This window comes from Barbatula barbatula (genome assembly GCF_947034865.1).
Source record: "Barbatula barbatula genome assembly, chromosome: 23".
NCBI classification, from domain to species: domain Eukaryota; kingdom Metazoa; phylum Chordata; class Actinopteri; order Cypriniformes; family Nemacheilidae; genus Barbatula; species Barbatula barbatula.
Window position 1 is genome coordinate 11,805,394 of NC_136786.1, and position 19,511 is coordinate 11,824,904.

Sequence of the window (19,511 nt, forward strand, 5' to 3'; positions counted from 1 at the left end):
GCGCCTTTTTAACTTGACATTTGCTGTGACCCTCAGGCACACCAAAGGTATTAAATGGTCGGATAAACTGAGGTTATGCTGTTCTGAAAATGAGGTGTCACTAGGGACGGTTGTCTCTTCCTCTATCAGGTCTACGTTGTGCCTTCAGCAGCACGCTGGACTTTAAGCTCATTAAGGGGCCAAACGCATCGCAGACCGGATAAGGGAACTGTCTTTTAGGGCCCAGCATAAGTGCAGGGCTCAGGAAAGTAAGGGAAGTGTACAAAGACTCACATTAAAAAAACTGTGAGGAAGTACAGTATAATTGGCATTAGCCCACGCATACACTGTAGAGGCTTATGTCTCAAAGGCTCTGGATTAATGTTTCAGGGTCAATATGAGCTGATTTTTCTCAGCTTTTGTGGCCTGATGCGTATTACCAATTCCTATCTCTAGCTTCTTATAAAGGAAAATGGAAATACTATACTATACTATAATTACTGTAAAATGAAATTAATGTGAAAGTAAAAATTCTGGTAACGTACTCAGAGAAAAATACAGCTCAAAGTTGCTCTGTCATAGTTCGGGAAGGTCTCTGTAAGTTTTAGGGAAGAAATATTTTTTTGTGGTATTATGTTTGTCTCATATGAGCTAAATGTTGTCACAGAACTTAAAGTACAGTAAAGCTAGTACCACATAGATGACATATTTTTGTATGTAAACTTAAAATTTTGCACTTCCGGTTACATATCCTGTTACAACCCCCTCGTCTTAAAAACGGAGGTTGCTAACAAGTTACTAAAAACGACTACATCCTTTGGCGGGGATGTTAGATGTCCTCGAGCAAATAAATCTCACAAAAAATGCAACATGGGCACAAATCTCTAAAAACACATTAATTTACAAATTAATTACTTACCAGGGAACACATTTTCAATAAAGTCAATGAAGTTAGTGTCAATCTCTAAAATAGTTTATTGCATGGAAATGTAGATTTTTTTGTGAGTGCGATGTGGGCCTTTGAATATTGTTCAATATCCGAATATCCATATCTGAAAGTCCGTTTACGGAAGTTGTGCCGCTCTGTGGCCATGTTCGCAATGCCTCCAAGCAGCTATTTAGCAGGAACGCCTCCAGGCACCTATTTAAGTCATAGCAAGACAACAGGCAGATATTTCTAAAATCGCTGACAACATGTTTATAAAATTGAATAGCATATTTCCAGTCAATAATTCAAGCTGACATGAACTGTACCCTAACTTTGGTTTGCCAAGCTTAAATTTCCCTACAATCACCTTTTTCAAGCAGCCATATTGAGTGTTGCACTCCTCCCCATTCATTGTGATGGCAGTGGCGCATCTTGTAGATATCTATACAATACAGGGCTTTGGAAAATTATCAGAATTATTAAGAACCCCTACATTACAATACATTTACAATTTAAATTATGACAATCACAATTTGAAAGACGAGTATAATGCAATTATATAAGAAAGGATATCGAATAACAAACATAAATGACTGTTTGCTCTTAACTTTCTCTCACTTTCAATATCTCCCACCCTATCGCTCCACCCATTAATCATATCTTGTTCAACCGTTGGCACTGTTTCACCTTTCCTCACTCCTACATTTTTCATGCAGCTTTTATCTCCGCCGGATAATTAATCTTTTCTTTCACTCTTCAAAATCATGTTTTATGGACTCTACAACAGGAATCACTACCCCTTATTTCCCTCAACTACTGTTTCTGCATGGCAGATGGAGGCCTGGCTTACAGTGTGGATGGAGCCATGAAGGTGCCAGGAAAGCAAGAACAAGCGTATAAGTATGTCTGAGGTGGCTGCTGGGTATCATCATCTGTTCTCTCTCTCTCCCGTACCCATCTGGTCTCTCAGAGAGATGATTGTGAGTAGTGATCACAAAAAACGTTCGCCTTGTTTGAACCAAATCTCTTTTATCAAATGGAGGAAATGATCAAATGTAATGCACGCTAAACTGCCGCCTTCCACTGCAGAGCTTTCTAAAATCCTCTTTTTCAGCCAAAAAGGTTTATTATAGAAACAAAGACTGTTGTGACAGTGTTCAAGCGTTGTTTTGTTAGCCCTTATGGCAATATCAGATTAGTAGTCACAATACAGAACAACCTTGCTTTCTGCCGAAAAATTTGTAGCATCCACATGATGCTCAAGTTCTTTGACTTTCTTGCTTTTGTTTTTAGAGTTATACACATTATTGGTGTAAACTATTTCTTTATTCCAAGCCCTTTGTGAAATGTCAATCGAAATGTTATGCCTAAATTAGGGTCTACCATTATCATCTAACTTTAAAAGAAATCAAAAGATTATTTTGATTGTAAAGGAAAGAAAATCAAACAGGTTTGGACTGACAACATGGTGGACTATTCATTTAAGACAGGAATAAGACTGCAGATCATTCCAGGTATCCATGACAACACTGCAAACTCTGGGCTTTCTTCACAGAGGGGGTAAAAATGTAGTCAATAAGTATTCCTTCTTTCCTACCCGGTCTCACTTTCAGCCGTTTTCTATTTTATTTTCCCAGCAAGGTGCTGTCGCCAACATCTATTTTATTTTCAAGAGTCAATTAACTCAGCAGTCACGACCCCTCCCACCGTGGCCGTTTTGTAAGGGATGTGGTCGCCACACACCTTCCGCACCTTCACGGTGACCAGCAGCAGGTTGCTAATCACAGCGGGGACACCTGGACGAATCAACATCAGACTGAATCACAGACATGACTGACTACCGACCAGATATAGAAGCGCTGCATCAGGTGCCAATACGCCAGCGTGTCTTCTCATGCCTCACAGATGACAGGACGTGCAAGGTTTCATTGCTTCCCACACCTAAAAAAAAATACAGCTCAGAAGTTGCAGGATGGCGTTTGGTTGTGATGTGTCAGACCATACGAAAAGAAAAACCCATCCTCCGCCAGATAACTTATCCCTCTTGACTATGAGGATTTTAGTGCAGGAGAGCATGTCATGGCAAAGTAATCTTTAAACCGGCAACCAGGAATGTTTTCACTGAGGCTGTTAGAATGCAATTTTTTTTGCTTTTGAAGCAGCAAGTTCCATATGCATGCTTGGAATGGTTTTCCTGATCAAAATATCCTCTTTTGAATTTAAAAAGGGAGCTTCTACTAGACCATAAGCTCTTTAAGATTTATTTTAGGCTATACATCAATCATGTTCTTGTATTTGAGTCCATTTCAAATCTCTTTTTGGTTCCTCTGTTTTATATGTATTATTATACTGTATGTAATATGCATTTTTGCTTGTAAATGCACTAAACTAGCTAACGTATTATAGTAACTAACACAACCTGGTAACTTTGGTAACTATGCCCGGATATACAGTATTAATGCTTACTGAATCTGTATCCACAGTACATTTAATAAATAATAGAAATCAAACGATTCTGTATTTATTACAAATGCACCAATATATTGGCCAATAATCTGTTTCGGTCAATCAAAGCAATTTTGTGGATAGTTTAAAGACAGCCGATGATCAGGGCCTATCAATCAAAAGAGGACAAGAAAATGCAATGATGAATCCAATACAGGAGCAAATAACTGTTCTCACAGAAAAACGTGTAGAGTTCAAGTCACGTCTCAAATACATTTTTTCAACCTACAGTAAGTGCATCTTAAGTCCAAGACTCAAGTTTCCATTTCTGCAAGACATCTTCACTCAACTGATCTTTATCTCAAGCAACCACACTTCACCTGTCTAAAACGCTCCTTTAATCAACTTCAACAATAATTAAGAGTTCTCCTCTCTTTCATCTCCTTTGACGTGACTACATTTTTGATCCACGTTCTTGACAGATGTGAGATCTACATTACGTATTACAATTTTGACAGTTATGACCCGTGTTATACTCAGCATTAGATGCAGTACTGTTTTCGATGTCTGCTTCTCTTTGTGGCATCTTCAGTCTCACCAGCGCGTAAAATAAAGCTGTGGTATGCAATGATGCGGCATCCCGCAGGGACGTTATGACCCTCGGCCAACAGTCCTGATGTCTCTTGTTGGGCCATTAAAATAAAGCACTGAGCGTGAAGCATATTTGTCGAGGTCGGTGTGAAAAATCTTCTTTCTTGTTTTTTCTACTTTCTTGCTTTTGTAATTACCGGGGCACATTGATTTCTGGTTTATATGTGTGAAATAATTAAAACTGCAAATCAGAAATGCCAAGGATTCCATTGGTGCAGATCAATGGTTAAAGTCAATAGGAAGAGGTGCTTCCTTGCGTTTCTGACCAAGTGATATTTCCACAATTTCTTAGCTTTAGTTACTTGCCTCATCACCTTCTCCTGAAATCAAATCCCTCATAAAGGAACCATTTATCTAAATGATGACAGAAATTTGGTGAACTGATCTTTTAACATTCACCATTCTTTGTATTTTTACCTGTCCTGTCATGACCAAATGGGATCACTTTGAATGACTTAAGCTCTTTAAAATAATCTAAGCTTGCTGAATCATACCCTCATGTCATTTACTCTGATTTAGTCGAATCTAGAGTAACTGACCTCTGTTTTGGTTATCATTATCCGAGTACCATTTTATAATCACTACGACATCTGTATCTTTTCGCTTATGCAGCATGTAGCAATACTGTAAAAATGTTTTGCAATGGTTTTTAAATTCAGTTGATTGGCTGTAAACAGATTTGCTAAACTACTACAATCAGTAAAAGAATGGTAATTTACTGTAATGGTAAAGTATATTTTTCTTTAATATTAAATACATTTATTAGAGACAATGTTATGATTAAAATCGTATAATAATCTGGATTCTTGGAGTAATGTCAATCCATAACTGATGTAAAATGGTTGTGTACAAAATGTACAAGACAAGTATTCCAAAGTATTATTTTATCACGTATAAAGCAAAGGGCAACGTCTGGAACATCCCTTTCAATCGAAACGCTGTGCAACCCCTACAAAGCCAGAGGAACCAATGTTACCCATAATCCAAAGAGTTCTTATCCGATTATGAATGCGGGGCAAAGAGGATTTAGGATGTGGCTCCTAAATGTTAGCCTATGCTGATTAGGTTTCTGTGGAAAGTATTATGTAACTACACTATAGGAGTTTAGAAGAGGGTGTCTTTGCTTAGTAAATGGCAGCTGAACAGCTGGGCAGAGGCGGCGTTTGCGTTTGTCAGAGTATGGCAGTTGCCATACCCCAGCATTCAGACAAATAAGTGGAAACAAAGTGTGCGTAATGATGCTCATTAAAGTACGTTATTTACCTTGCTGTGTTGAAACGGAATGGAGTTTAATTTTTCTGGACTGAGCAGAGTGGAATGGATTTGACTTGAAGGAGCAGCGTGGAAGTCAAAACTGCAGCTAAAACACGGAATGGCGTTTAATTAATTAGCCATCACTCAAGGGGAATGGATTTGACTGACGGCGCTATGAAAAGTAACTGACATGCCAATAAACTGGAAATAATTTTTTTATTTTAACACTCACATAACAATCTCATCTGCCCAAGCCAGATGTATAAATTTTGCAGGATGATATTTGTTATGTAGTCGTTCCCTGGGTTTTGGTGAAACACCGCCACTGCCAGAGGGGTTCTGCACGGCATTAGATGTCAATTTGGATACACGAAGATGCTCTTTGAAATGCTAGTGAGTCGTAAATAGACACATAACACAGAATGTAAGTGTGAAAGGGGCTCATCCCCCCATTTATTCACACATTTCTAAGATATCCACCACATGCATCTAAAATAGCCATATTTTTAATTACTTTATTTAATTCTAACAATTTGTACTATGGCTGACACCCACTCATCTGCCTTTCTACAAAGACAACTTGGCAAATGACATTTACATGTGTCCATTTGGCTGACGCTTTCATCCAAAGCGACTTACATTTTCTTATACTATACATTTGTTTTTAAGTATGTGCAATCCCCTGGGATCCAACCCACGACCTTGGCATTGCTAATGCCATGCTCTAAGCACTGAGCTACAGGAAAGCAAATATTACATAAATACATTTTCATAAATAGGATTTTAATATGCATCCTCCCACCAACATTTAAGATCATCTGGAGATCCCTTACTCGATATCCCCGTATTTAGTCTTGTAATTGATCTTGACTTTGACAAAAGTGATGACGCTGATGAATCAAAATAACTATATAAAAACTCAAACAATAAAGGCTTTTTGGAAAAGGTGTGGAGAATAATGTAGTGCATAAGTTCTGGATTTCTTAGAACAAACCAGATTTCACATAGATGAAAGGTGTAATTATGAACGCTGCGTCCACCAGCTGTTCCCACCACTAGCAATACTAAAGAACAACATAGAGTCTTTCCAAAGCACTCTTGAAAAACAGTCCAGTCACTTGCAAGATAAACAACCAGAACTCAGACAACTGCATGTGTCCACTGAAGCACAATGAGCGGAGCTTTATGGCTATATAGACAGCACAATATCAAATTACTCAGCTGCAGTATTCAATGTAAAATTTGTTGATTTAATTAAAAAAAAACAAATAAACCATGTTTGGTAAAATGTTTATAACATAAATCACAAACCTCTGAACATTGAACCTGAACCAAAACGTAACAAATAAAAAGTACAAAATGACAGACCACAAAATATGGACTCCAAAAAAATTTAATTACCTTAAAATTAAATGAATTTAACATAAATTAAAGTAGTGAAACATAGAGGGACAGTTCATCCAAAAATAAAAATTAATTCAAAATTGTTTCATCCTTAAGTCATACACTCAGTGTACAATAATGGGCTTGTACCCATAAGCGTTCCATTTTTGTATCTCTCCAGGTACAAAACATAAAATGTTGCGCCTTTTTGGGTAGAAAATAGTAAACTAAGGACCTGTGTACATTCAAAGGTACCTTCAATTATTGTGTACCTCTGGGAACATCTATAAACTGGCACAGTTTGTTGCCCATACGGATTTTAGCAGTTCAGTGTAAGTCACTGCTGTTTATTTAGTTTTAAGTGGTCATGTTCACTCACTATTTCAAGCTTTCTTCGACAAAAGAAGTCAATAAAAATTTAAGAATAAAGATTTATTGTGTGTCTGTAGTATGTTTTAATACAGCATCACAGCTCAGAGAGTAGAGGAGCGAAGCTGTACAAACCAGCCTTTAGTGCTAAGACTAGTGCTCCTTGAGTCCTGTGCTCTCCACGATTATGATTGGCTAAACAGGAGGACAACTCAAGTGGGAAGGACAGCGCTGACAAGAGAGTCACAAAATACACACACACACAAATCCAAAAACTTTTATATTTGTGCACAATCGTACGTCTGTGAATTGAATTTAGTGTTCGTGAAACGTATTTTTTATGTGTTTATGTGTGAATAATTAACGAGACTGAAATCGCTCCATAGGGTTGCACCAACAAGGATTAAAGTAAACAGAGTTTAGATCTAATCTAGGGTTTGTTGATCCTAGTTTTATTTTAATTCAAATTGCGTTGCGCCACTTAATATTAAACAGAGATTAACAAATCATGGATTAAAACTTTAACCTCTATCTAACCCCTCATATGCAATTTATTTTTGTCTGCCAAGATTTGCCCATGTAATTAAACAGCTATAGTGTGTTGCACTGTCAGCTTGTGCATGTAAATGAAATGTAATTTTGCTTTTTAAAACCTCTCTCTGGATAATTAGTTGATCATCCATAAACACATTTCACAAGCCTTGAGGGATATGACAGGGCACGGATATGACAGTTGAGCAGCATCATTATCCTGCAGCTCGCTGCTGGAGCAGAGATATAGAAGAGAGCAGTACAAGAATCATGAGCGGGTTGACCTCTGTCGTCGCCGCCGCCGGGAAACGGCAATCGCCTACCGGGGTCGTCTTTGATCGTGTTCTTGGGCTGTTTGCGGCAGCACCACAGACTGAGGTGCGCCTGTTCGGGACCGTACCACAATTTAGACAAGGTCACCCACGATACCGGTGTCCCGGTCACTGGTGCCGCTAAAATAACTACTAGGATGTCAGTCATTTCCATTTTATCACAGATACTGTGCCTGTATTGCAGGGCATCTTGAACTTGACCCTTCACAGCCGACCACCCAGTTTATCAAATCACCTTGCGCTCACTCTGTGCTGAGGTGTTTTATTTATTTCCATTCTATTGATTATAGATGGGTGTTTTTATTATTAAGTTTAAAGTGATTCCTTAACTGAGAGATAAATAAGGGTTTAAAATAATGGATCAACAGAATTAAAGTGAATCTATGGTTAAATGTCAAATTAAAACCTGGATCAAATGATAGATTAAATTTAAACTTGATTATTTCTAAATAAGGTTTACGGTTTGGTGCAACAGAATTACTAAATAAACCTTGATTTAATCTAGATTTAAGTCTAATCCTAAATGTTCTTAATGTTTTTCTGATGGCGAGACTTTAATTTTGAAAGACATGGATGAAAGCTGTTAGCAGATGCCTGAACAAGTGAGCACTCGCTGGTCCGAATTCAATATCAGCGTTTAGGTGAGATGTTGTCAGGCTTAATGTCAGTGTCATTATTATATCGTTATTTTCTTAAATAAATAAAAAGTCTTTCACCTCAGAAAAACAAACTATCCTGTGACTGATCTTTCAGACTTTATCCAATGCTGTACTATGGCTCAAACCAACAATTTAATAAAAAAACTAGTTTGGGACTAAAAAAGTGTGTGGGTCCCATGGCCAAACCATGTTGATAATCACTGATCTAGCCAATCTCTTTTCCAGACACACACACATAAAGCAGCACATCGCCTGCATTTTGAGCAGTATTTACTTCATTTCTGCATAATTTATGGTTGTGTGAGGTACAAAGGTGTGAGGTATAGTAAGATGTGGGCATTCAGCAGGTCCACCTAATCTAAATCCATCCACACTCCATCATTACAAGATTTTCTCACTTTGTCTACATTTGAGACAGTGGCAAATAAACTGTTGCTGACATTAACTGGGCCTGGACCCTCTTTTAAATCAAGCCAGTTCATTGAAACCCCCCCTAAATCTGCCTGTGAGTTCAAGCTCCAGTGTGCTGGGAGATTTGTGGCATATTTTAGCTCTATAATTCTGTTTGAAATGTAGACATAAACAAGGCAAAAAGGCGCATTAGACCAACATGTAAAAACGACCCTTCTAGCATGAATACTCAATAAGGTCATTATCTTAACTTTGAATGAGAGAAACAATTCTGCAGCAGTCGCATAGGGCATAGCTGTAAATCTGCGATAGCAAAGACAGACTGCCGTTGCAATGTATGCAAGACAATCGGATGAAACTATAAATTAATTGAATATTGCAAACCTAGAAAATGCAGCATGATCCTCACTGAAGCATTTCTGTTTATTTAGAGAAAACAAGAGTTCAGTTTGGGTGTGAATACATATGATTTCATTTGTGTTTATACTGCTGCGGTGAACTAAATAAGAGATTTCAGTCTCTAAGTATTTCTAGATGGGACATTCCAGTCCAGTCCAGTGTCTGTTGAATTTTAACAAAATCCGACAGACAGAATGACTGTGATAATAATCAAGGTTATCACATAAAAACGTAATTATTGAACTTTTCCCAAATATTACTGTTGTATTGTTTATGAGTAAATACAAAGCATTTTGTCTGTTATTTTGACCTTTTACTACAGTTTTTATTGCAAATAAATGAAAATAGAAACAATATTTTTATTTGAAATATTGTTACTACTAGAATAGGTACTCATTTAACCTAAACACATACCTATAAGTAGTAAATTCAGAAACTGAAAATAATTTTGAAATCCTCTCTTTTGATATTTTTTCTGTTTGGATGTAAAGTTCCTAAACACGTGCATTTTTCCACACTAAACCACATAAAACCAAACATATTACGTATGTATTTTGCAGACATTTAAATTTTCTAATTTGCAGTTGTGGTCCATAATATTTCATTTGTAGATTGATTTTATAATATCCTTAAGTATATTCATAGGGTTAACGGTATTAAAAGGCGTGCCGAGTAAATTAATGAAACTTAATGTCATGCTCTATTTTTCCAACATAAAGTAAAAATGTATTTACTGTTTCTTAAGACATATCTGGATATCATTTATGAATCAATTTCCCATTATTTACGGAAAAACAAGAATTTGTATAGAAATGTCTGAATGCTAAAATCATGCATCTGTAATGGTCTCTCACCCAAAATTCTGCAACATTTAGTTTCAACCAAAGAGAACAGAGAGTTCAGAGTTCTCTCACACCAACTTGGACCTTAAAATCGTTTTATGTTCAGCTACTAACATGACATTTTAAAAAACACGTCTTGGTAGAATATGAGAAGGACATGTGAAATTATTCAGTGACACGGTTGCTAACAGCACCTGAAGACATGCATCTGGTAGGAATGTAATCACCTCTTAAAACACTGTAGTCCTATTTACATTTTTTAAAACAACGTTTAACTCTGATCATCACAGGACGGAAGACACGAGCATGTTCCCAATGGCAAGCCATGTGCTTTAATACTTGGAGGAAAATTCTGCAGATGTGCACAACATACGGTTTAATGCATGATGTATGACTACATTTAAATTCATGCAAGGCCTCCTCCACATCAGATGAGCCACGTGTCAATACTTCAGTCGTCTCCTTGATTTATTTATTGCTTCTACAATCCTATATCATAAATTATATCCAATTAATGGAATCTTAATGAAGATGAATCCCTTTTACTTCGCCGAATGTGCCTTGATGTGGTTTACAAGTCTTTCTCTAGTTTGTCCCGTGAAGGACTTCCAATAGGGTTCGTCCTTTTGTATAATCCCCTTGGCAGGTAAAAGCGCTGTACCCTCACCTACGGCTAGAGTTGTATTAGCAGGCTGCCTATTTTTAGGTGTAGCCGAGGTGCAACTCTCCCAAGTCTCTCTCCTCTACGAATGTTACCTCTGTAACATTACCATGACCAAACATCCAGATGTGTGTGTGCTTGTTTGTGTGAATGTGTGTGAAATTACTATTTATTATTCATGGGAAATGTTTGAAGAGAAATCCTTAAGAGTGATGCATTCAGGGGCACCACTTAGACTACCACCTGCTCTCTCTCTCTCTCTCTCACACACACACACACACACGCAAACCTATATACTGCATTCTAGCAGTCCATCACTTTCTCGAAATACATGCTGCAGTGGTCTCAACTCTGCCTTTGTTGGAACCCCAAACAATGTCAATCATTGAATCCCCTTTCCATTTTTAACCTGTGTCTCCTGCAAAGGAAGTGTGCTAAATGAGTGCCCGATGCTGTAATGTTTGGACACATTAGTGGAGATTCCTCTGAGGAGATGAAATGAGATCTCAGCATGCATGCTGGGAACGGTATAGGAGAGCGATTTGATGTAATGCTTCTTTACTGGCCAGGGAAAGACCAGAGACATTTCGAATAAGGTTTGCATTTCTACTGTTCTCTTTCCACTTTCACACGAAAATGAAAGTATCTGTCAGTCTTTATTTACCCTTGTGTACCCAAATGCTGCAATGTTTTCTGTGGAACATAAAAAGCAGTTTTTGAAGAATATCGTGTCTACGCCGTCCCGTATGAATAAAAAACACAAAACAGTATCGCAATATAATTTCATGCAGTAGGGTTGTGTGAGGAACAGACCAAAGGTTAAGACTATATTTACTGATAGTTTCTCCCTCCAGGGACCTGTTAACATCTGAGACCAGATCATTGGAACAGTGTGAACTCAGATCAATCACATTCTCAACCTCAGAACACACAATTTATCAAGAGATTATTCATATTATTATTAAAATGATAAATATCTTATTAAAGGTGTGTTGTAGGGGTTGGGGTTCTTGAGCCCTGGTCTTTTTTCTTCCTCGAGAGAATGGGCCCTTTTTCTTGGGAGTAATTTAATTGTGTCTCTGTTTGTGCACAGCTTTCCCTGTCAAACAAATGGAAAATATCAGGTCAGGTTGGGAAATGTTGAGAGTTCCGATGCCTTCCTCCCATCCGCGTCTCCACGCAGGTGCGCAGCCATGCATAGCACACATGCGCAGCACAGCTGTGTAGCACACATTGCTTGGCACATCAGGCAGAGAGCCGCAGAAGTGAAGCCCTCCCTTCTTTTCCTGTAGTGTTTGTCTTGGTGCGCAGGTTAATGGTGATGAACAGACTAGCTACATATGCCTTGAATTCACAGCTAATTATCCACAAAGACAAAACGCAAATATTGTTTTGCTAACAACCATCACTTATGAGCTAATGAGTTAGCTAAAGTTTAGCTAAGGCAGTATTTCATTGACATAAGTTACATGCTAACTAAATGGAGAAATGACATGAATACAGTAAAATTAATAACGTCATCAGAATCGCCCCATTGATATGCAAACCAGGCGTAAAGTAATTAAAATATGCTAACTTGCATACCTTTGTCAGGCATACCAGATGAACAGGATAAACAACATAACTAATAACTATTTCACTAGTTATTAGTTAATATGACTTACATCAAGTATTTTCCCTTGAAATGTTATGTTTAAATATGCAGATATATATGCAGCTTGTTTTGGTTAATTTAGAAGAAATCTACAGAAGCAAACAGACGAGAGTAGGCTTAAAACAAACACACCAATGTGTATTTTTGAAATGTCCTTTCCATTAGAGCAAAAAGAAGACATGAAAGCTAAATAGACCAACATCTCAAAATGAACAGTACATTAAGGCCCGGTTTCATAGACAAGGCTTAGCCTAAGTCAGAATTTAAGTCTTAAGCCTCGTCTGTGAAACCGGGGCTACGTGTCCTGCCTTAAATAATAACTTGATAAGTTGAACTCCTCAACTAATAAGTATCCATTTTATATGTTTTGTATGCTGATAGATCTAAACATCCCTCCCTCAAATGTGAAACAAAGATCTTGTCACCATCAATGTGTGTGTGCGTGCGTGCGTGGTTTATGGGCTTGTGCAAAAAAAAACGAATATGTCCTTTTCCTTTCTGCAGTCGTTTATTCTCGTACTTGAAACTTTAGCATATAAAACTTGCACATTGTGGCTTAGTTTCCTTTGTTGTTGCCTGTTCTTGTGACGAAATTATTGAATTCTAAAGAAGACCATGGTCTCAATGTGAACTGATTCTTTTGTAGACATTGTTGAAAATTGAAGCAACGTGAAACAATTGGGTGAATGTGAGGGATTTAAAAATAGTTGTTTTCGCTTCTTTGACGAAGGAGATAACATATTTACGAAACGCGCTCTACAGAGCAGTTCGTCCGTTTAGGGCTACTGTAGAAACAACATGGCGAATTCAATGTAAGGGGACCCGCAGTGAACGTACAGTAGACAGAAATATCTTATTTTAAAATAATAAAAACATAACACTTCATTATGTAAAGTATTTATATACCTCTGAAGACACAGTTATGTATATTATATTGCATTTTTGTCAAAAAATCCTTTCAATAAAAAACAGACATCGCCACTCACACACCAAGCTATTATACGCCCTAGAAAACCTGGAATATAGGGTCCTGCAGTATTTCAAGCACTTACAATTTTCTGGCATTTTTTGTCATTTTGGAACTCAACAGCAACCAGCCACTTATTCCCTTTCATTATGTGGAAAAGAGTTCACAGAATATTTTTCATTTTGCGTCCTGCTGAAGGAACGGCATGAGAGTGAGTAAATAATGACAGATTTTTCATTTATGGGCGAACTGTTCTTTTAAATTGCTGGCTCAGCACCCCACACGTATATTAATTTGAGGGATTTCCTGTGAATATAAAAAGGCTTTCCTCATTCCAACTACTTGAAGTGCTAAAGAGCAATGCAGATTAAAATCTCAGTGGAAGCAGTCGATCGTACGGCGCAATTTGGCACACGTACAGTACAAACAAAACAATTTGAGCACGTTATTGCCTCTCTTTGTGCCTTTGCATGCTATTTACAAAGACTTAACAGAACCTGACAAACACAAATGACTCTCCCCTCAGTTGCCTGTGAGGTAAATCAAGGCATTACCACAGCTTCACAGACCACACGAGTGGCTCAGCCCTTATAATCCACACCCAGTGCAGGAAACAGCCCATGCCTTTTGTATTACCACAATCCTCCTGCCCTTTCCATCACGAGCCTGTATCATAAATGAAGTGGGCGGAGGCAGGCTGAAATCAAATAAGCCATGATTCCCTTATAGGTGGAGGAAAAGTCCAACAAAATAGATGATGCGGTCCAATCAGGGCGTTTAAACGCAGTTACGCTGACAACCATATTCTCCATTTCAATTCACATGGCCTTGTGCTATTGTCGTGCTTTAAGAGCACATTTTTTCGATACACTATCACAGACGTGAAATACAATCTTTCCCCACTCTGAACTCTATCCTGGATGCTCCTCGTAATTTATCAGTGATTGAATTTCATCAGCGTCCACCCCACCCGCCCAGGCACGCTGAACGGAGGCTGCGCAGGGCATGAAACCATTTCCGCACTGTGAACAAAAACAATGAACGGTCAAATGCGTGTAATAGGATAGATGTGTGCATTGTGCGAGATGAATCATTACAGAGAGAACACGGTGTTTATGACATTCAAATTATATAAGCAAAAACTCATCAATCCAATGCAATGACTATGGAAAGAAACTGTGGAAATCAAGGACATGGTGTTAGAAATATTCAAGTTTGTGTGGCATACGCAATCGCTGTGACTCAATGAGCAGGGCTGCTCTTTCACACATTGCTCTCGACAGAACTGCCAACCGGTGCCAGCTGCCCGTGATCCATGTCGGCCAAACAAGGCCTTCCAGCACAAACTCAAACACCTCTCCGGCTTCTTGAAATGTTCAGCAACAAATGTATTTTGATCGCCTTTTACCAGCTGTGTTTTATTACTGATCTACTAATTTCTAACACTTTGCATTCCATTGCACTTACTATTGTCACTCTTGGTTTGCTAAAGAACAACATTTTCCCTATACGCATAAATGTATTAAACTAGGAATAAATCTGGAACGTCTGTTCCCTTTGCTTAATATTAAAATATCAAAGCACAGACAAAGACAACACAAAGCACAGAGAAAATAGGCACCAAAGTTTAACGGCATCCGTTTTTTTGACCTGAGACTCATAGTCATTACAGTGACCCCGGTGACCTCTTGTATATTTTTTTCAATGTAACTCTCATTATAGGGACAGCTCACCCAAAAATGAAAATTCTGTCATCATTTACTCAACCTCTTGTAATTTCAAACCTGTGTGACTTCTGCAAAACACAAAAGAACAGGTTTGAAGAGTGTTGGTAACTGAACAGCGACAGTACCCATTGACTTGCATTGGTTTTGTGTCCGTATTACCAACATTCTTCAAGATATTTTCTTTTGTGTAATGCAGAAGAGTCAAACAGATTTCAGGAGGGGGAGTTAATGATTTTTGGGTGAACTGTCCCTTTAATAATTTAACAAACATTATTGTTTTCTACCATCCAACAGGTCTACAAGATATCACATGTACAGTTGATATAATTGTATAATTGTCATGTAAATCCTCTGTTTTATATATGGTTGGAATCCACCTGACTTAGGCAAAGTAGGGAAAGCTGTGTTGCTGTAAGAAAATTGCTATAGAAAATCTACCGTACCAGACGTCACTGAATCTCACAACACCTTACCTTAGCAGCAACTGAGGAACCTGGTTTCTCCAAAAGGTCCCAAAGTTTCTTCCTTTTGTCTGAGCAGCAGGTGTTATCAAATTCCACCTCCCCTTCTCTATCTCTTAAAGTCTCTGCTTCTCTTCTGAGCTCCTCGTTCATCTGCTCCTTCTTCTGGTGGTATCGCGCCTGGCAGCACGACTCCAGGTAGATCTCATCGATGCCCCAGTAATCGAGCTCTTGGCCGAACGACAGCGCGCACATTTCCTCCATCATGTGCAACTTTCCAGTTCTGTAAAAATTTAAGATCGACGTGAACGCACCAGGGTGTCTGTCGAAGAAGTACTCGTTCTCATTAAGACAGTAGTCGTCGCAGACTTCCATCAGCGAATCGTGTGTGTTACAGTCTCTGAGCTTGCCTAATCTGGTTCTGGGGAGTCTATCCAAGGTCCGCCAAAGGACCTCATGGTTGAGACCCCCGACGTTGAGGCGGACTCTTCTGGACCGAGCCTTGGTTCGGATGATCTCGATAGGCTCCGGAGGAAGCGTCGATTCGGGACCCCCAAGATTTGGGACTCCCAGACCGGCCTTCTCTGCCATTGTGTAAAAGACAGGGGGCGCTTACCAAGGAGGGGTGAAAGAAAACCAGAACGGAATCGTAAAATGATGATTATGTTGGGTCCTCCTCAGACGAGTCCCTCCATGGCTGCAAATAAAAAAATTACAGAGAAGACTGGAATATCGGTGTAATAATTATTCTGACAACATACTAAGTCATACTAGACACCTGTTGTTAACACAAGAAGGGAAATAGATTTTTAATATAACTGCAGAACATTACAGCTCAGGAAAAGTCCCACCTTTGAGATTCATTAGGAATATATCACATAGCACGTGTTAAGTACTTCTGGAACACAATGAAATGGCAGCGTTTAATTGGATTTACAAGTCACCAACCTGGGGACAACGAAATCAATTCAAGAACAAACTTAAGCTTTTGTATACTCGAACTTAGTTTAAGCTAGTGGAATAATGTCACGACTTGTTTAAACCAAAGAGAATAAGTAATTAAAAGCATTATCTCCTTGCCACATTCAATATTCATCATGGGCCTTCTATTTAAGGTAACGTTCAAGAGTCTAATGTAAGCCGATATGACGAGTGGATAAAAGGATGTTGGAGAACATGCAATTCTCCCTTTAGGTAGTATATTTAGGTAAGTATATTTCTTCCTAAAAGCCTAACATAGTATTGCTTTATTTCTAGCTGCAAATGCGATAATACGTACTACTGCAACGCCTTGAAGTTTTATGCATAATTTGAACTGAACATTTCATTCAATGAATGAAACTCTTATGATTCGCACTGCATATATTCTTAATGACAGAACAGTCAGTGCGCAAAGACGCAACAGTTTTAGTCACACATCCGAACAGCACAACTCTCTCTCTATCTCTCTCTCTCTCTCTAACACATATTTGACACAATCCCATCAATTTATTTTCATTTAGAAGGTAATGCACCAAGCCAATACATTGTAAAACATATAGTTTATAACTTTTCGCTGTATTCCTTTGATACAAGCAGCTGTCCGCGGCATTAAAAGTATTCTACACGTTGCAAAAACGCGTTTGCAAACCTTTAACTTTACAACCGTGCCACCGTAACGACAAAAATATCTGGCACGAAGCGACAAAGCTTCACTTCACCTAAACTGTTCCACTCAAACAAGTGACGTCCGGTTATCACGACTTGTTATAACAATGTTTTGACACGACGCAACAAACTATGTCTTACCTTCCTGAGGCAAACCACCTTTTGCATATACAAACCGCTCAGTGCGCAAACGGGAGAAAAGACGGCTGCGGGTTTCTTCGCGCCCGGCGTTTAAGATTCCCAGCTCGTAACGGAAGCTTTCATAATTACTGGACACATTTTCCCCTCTTCCACGTTTGGTCAAACACGAGAAAAGCCGAGATCATCACACAGAACGGCGGGGAAATTTCTGCAACTGAAAGAGCTCCTCGCGGCTGCTTAAGAGCGCTAACCCATCGATGGCTTGATATGGTGAGACTGAATGTCTGCAGATGTCGGACGCGTAAACGCGGAGGGTGCGCGCACTGTGTGTGAAGCGCACTGCAGAGTGACACTGTGCGGGCGTGTGTATGTATGTGCGTGTGTGCGCGCGTGTGTACGGATCGGCTGAAGCATGAGCTGCATCACAGCCTAGAGTTGAAACCAAATGGGATTGGTCTGTACATCAGCAAGGGCACCAGCAGATCAACTTCAGTAAGGTCTCTTTCCCTCTCTCTTTCTCTCAAGAGTTTAGTGGTGCAGCACAAGTGTACAAGAGTGAGAAATTCTGTCTTAAAAATATCCTTATAATATTATACACTACCAAGTATATGTTTCATGCATTTATGAGTGTATGCACGAATAATTATGGATGCATATATTTCACTTTATCAAAATGCATTGCCCATGCAATCCCAATGCTATAAAAATCTAGAATAACACATAGTCTAAAGTTTATGTTCGATGTGCATGCAAATCAGCAGTCTGTGGTTTCTGTAGCTCAAGTGTTGAAGCGTTGACCCGGCAATCCAAAGTCACTGGTTGATTCCTCCACAAACTTGTAAACATTGGGTTCTTTTACTTCCAAATAAATCTGTATTATTATAAGAAGAAAATAAAGTATAAATGTATTTTGATAACCATCTGTAAAATGGGTCACTTGTAAGCTTATACAGTAAGGTGCTGGGGCGAACACTTAAAATACACTCCAGCCCGCTTTCCCTGCTGCATTAAAGCCACTGTCAAAAATGGTTGAATTTATACGACTGGCAGCAGTCAATACGTTATACATGACTTGGCAACAAGCCATATACACGTAGTGCATCGCTAGCAAATTTGTACAGGGTAAAAATATACACTGTAATTCCCCAGCACTTGGGTGGCAGGAGTAGCTAAATTTTTATAACGCTTGCCTTGAGGGACCGTGTGTACAGTGCGATTTAAAATTTATAACAGTACGTGAGGATATGTAGTCACAGCAATTATTAAAGATGAAGCAGCTGTATTGAGTTTCAGTCCATGTGGAATGACCTGTCTGCGTCCGTGCTGGTAAAGTTCGCTCCATAACAGTAATGATGCCCCTCAAACGACGTCTGCTTTGTCTTTCAGACAGTGCCAGATGAAAAAGATGAAAGGAAGTAATAGTTTGGAAATCATCCATCCATACGCATGAGGTGTCACAGGATTACAGGAGACACAATGGTTGAGGAACAAATGGTGCATGCTTTAAATATACTCTTTGTGTATCAAGGGGCCGTGGTTTGATTGGAATAGACATTATATTGCGGCTCGGTTACTATTATCCTTTGAAGGAAATGAAAAAATGGTATAATGTACATTTATTTAAGATGACTGAGGAGTGCTGCAAACAGAAGCACATTCATTAAAATGCATTTGGTGAACCATATTATGGGTGTCATGGACATTACAGAAATTACTTTTAACCAGATGTTAATGTCTCTCTAAATTTATCTTGACCACGGCATTGTTGTGAAACCAGACAAATATAGGGAAACATATAAAAACAGACACTTATATTAGGTGGTCCGCACTCGCAAAATAAATGCTCATAAATACACAAAATCATGTTATACTTTACAGTAAATGTCGATGTATTTGTGTGTAGGTTAAGGGATAGTTTACCCAAAAATGTGAAATTCTGTCATCTTTTACTCACCCTATTGTCATTTCAAACCTGTGTGACTTTCTTTCATCTGCGGAACACAAACAAAGATTGATGAATGTAACAGTGGTTACGCATTTACTTTTACTGTATGGACCCATAACCCAAGC

General features: G+C 38.7%; 1 protein-coding gene across 1 annotated transcript in view; it reads right to left on the reverse strand.

Annotated features, from left to right (window-relative positions):
* Positions 1 to 17,789, reverse strand: part of kcnb2b (potassium voltage-gated channel subfamily B member 2b) — a 77,341-nt gene extending 59,552 nt beyond the window's left edge. The window contains exons 1-2 of the mRNA XM_079447695.1: positions 17,442 to 17,789; positions 15,666 to 16,350 (exon numbers count right to left, since the gene is read on the reverse strand). Coding sequence (XP_079303821.1) covers positions 15,666 to 16,244 — 579 coding nt within the window. The 5' untranslated portion in view covers positions 16,245 to 16,350; positions 17,442 to 17,789. The remainder of the gene's footprint in view (positions 1 to 15,665; positions 16,351 to 17,441) is intronic.
* Positions 17,790 to 19,511: the final 1,722 nt, after the last annotated feature.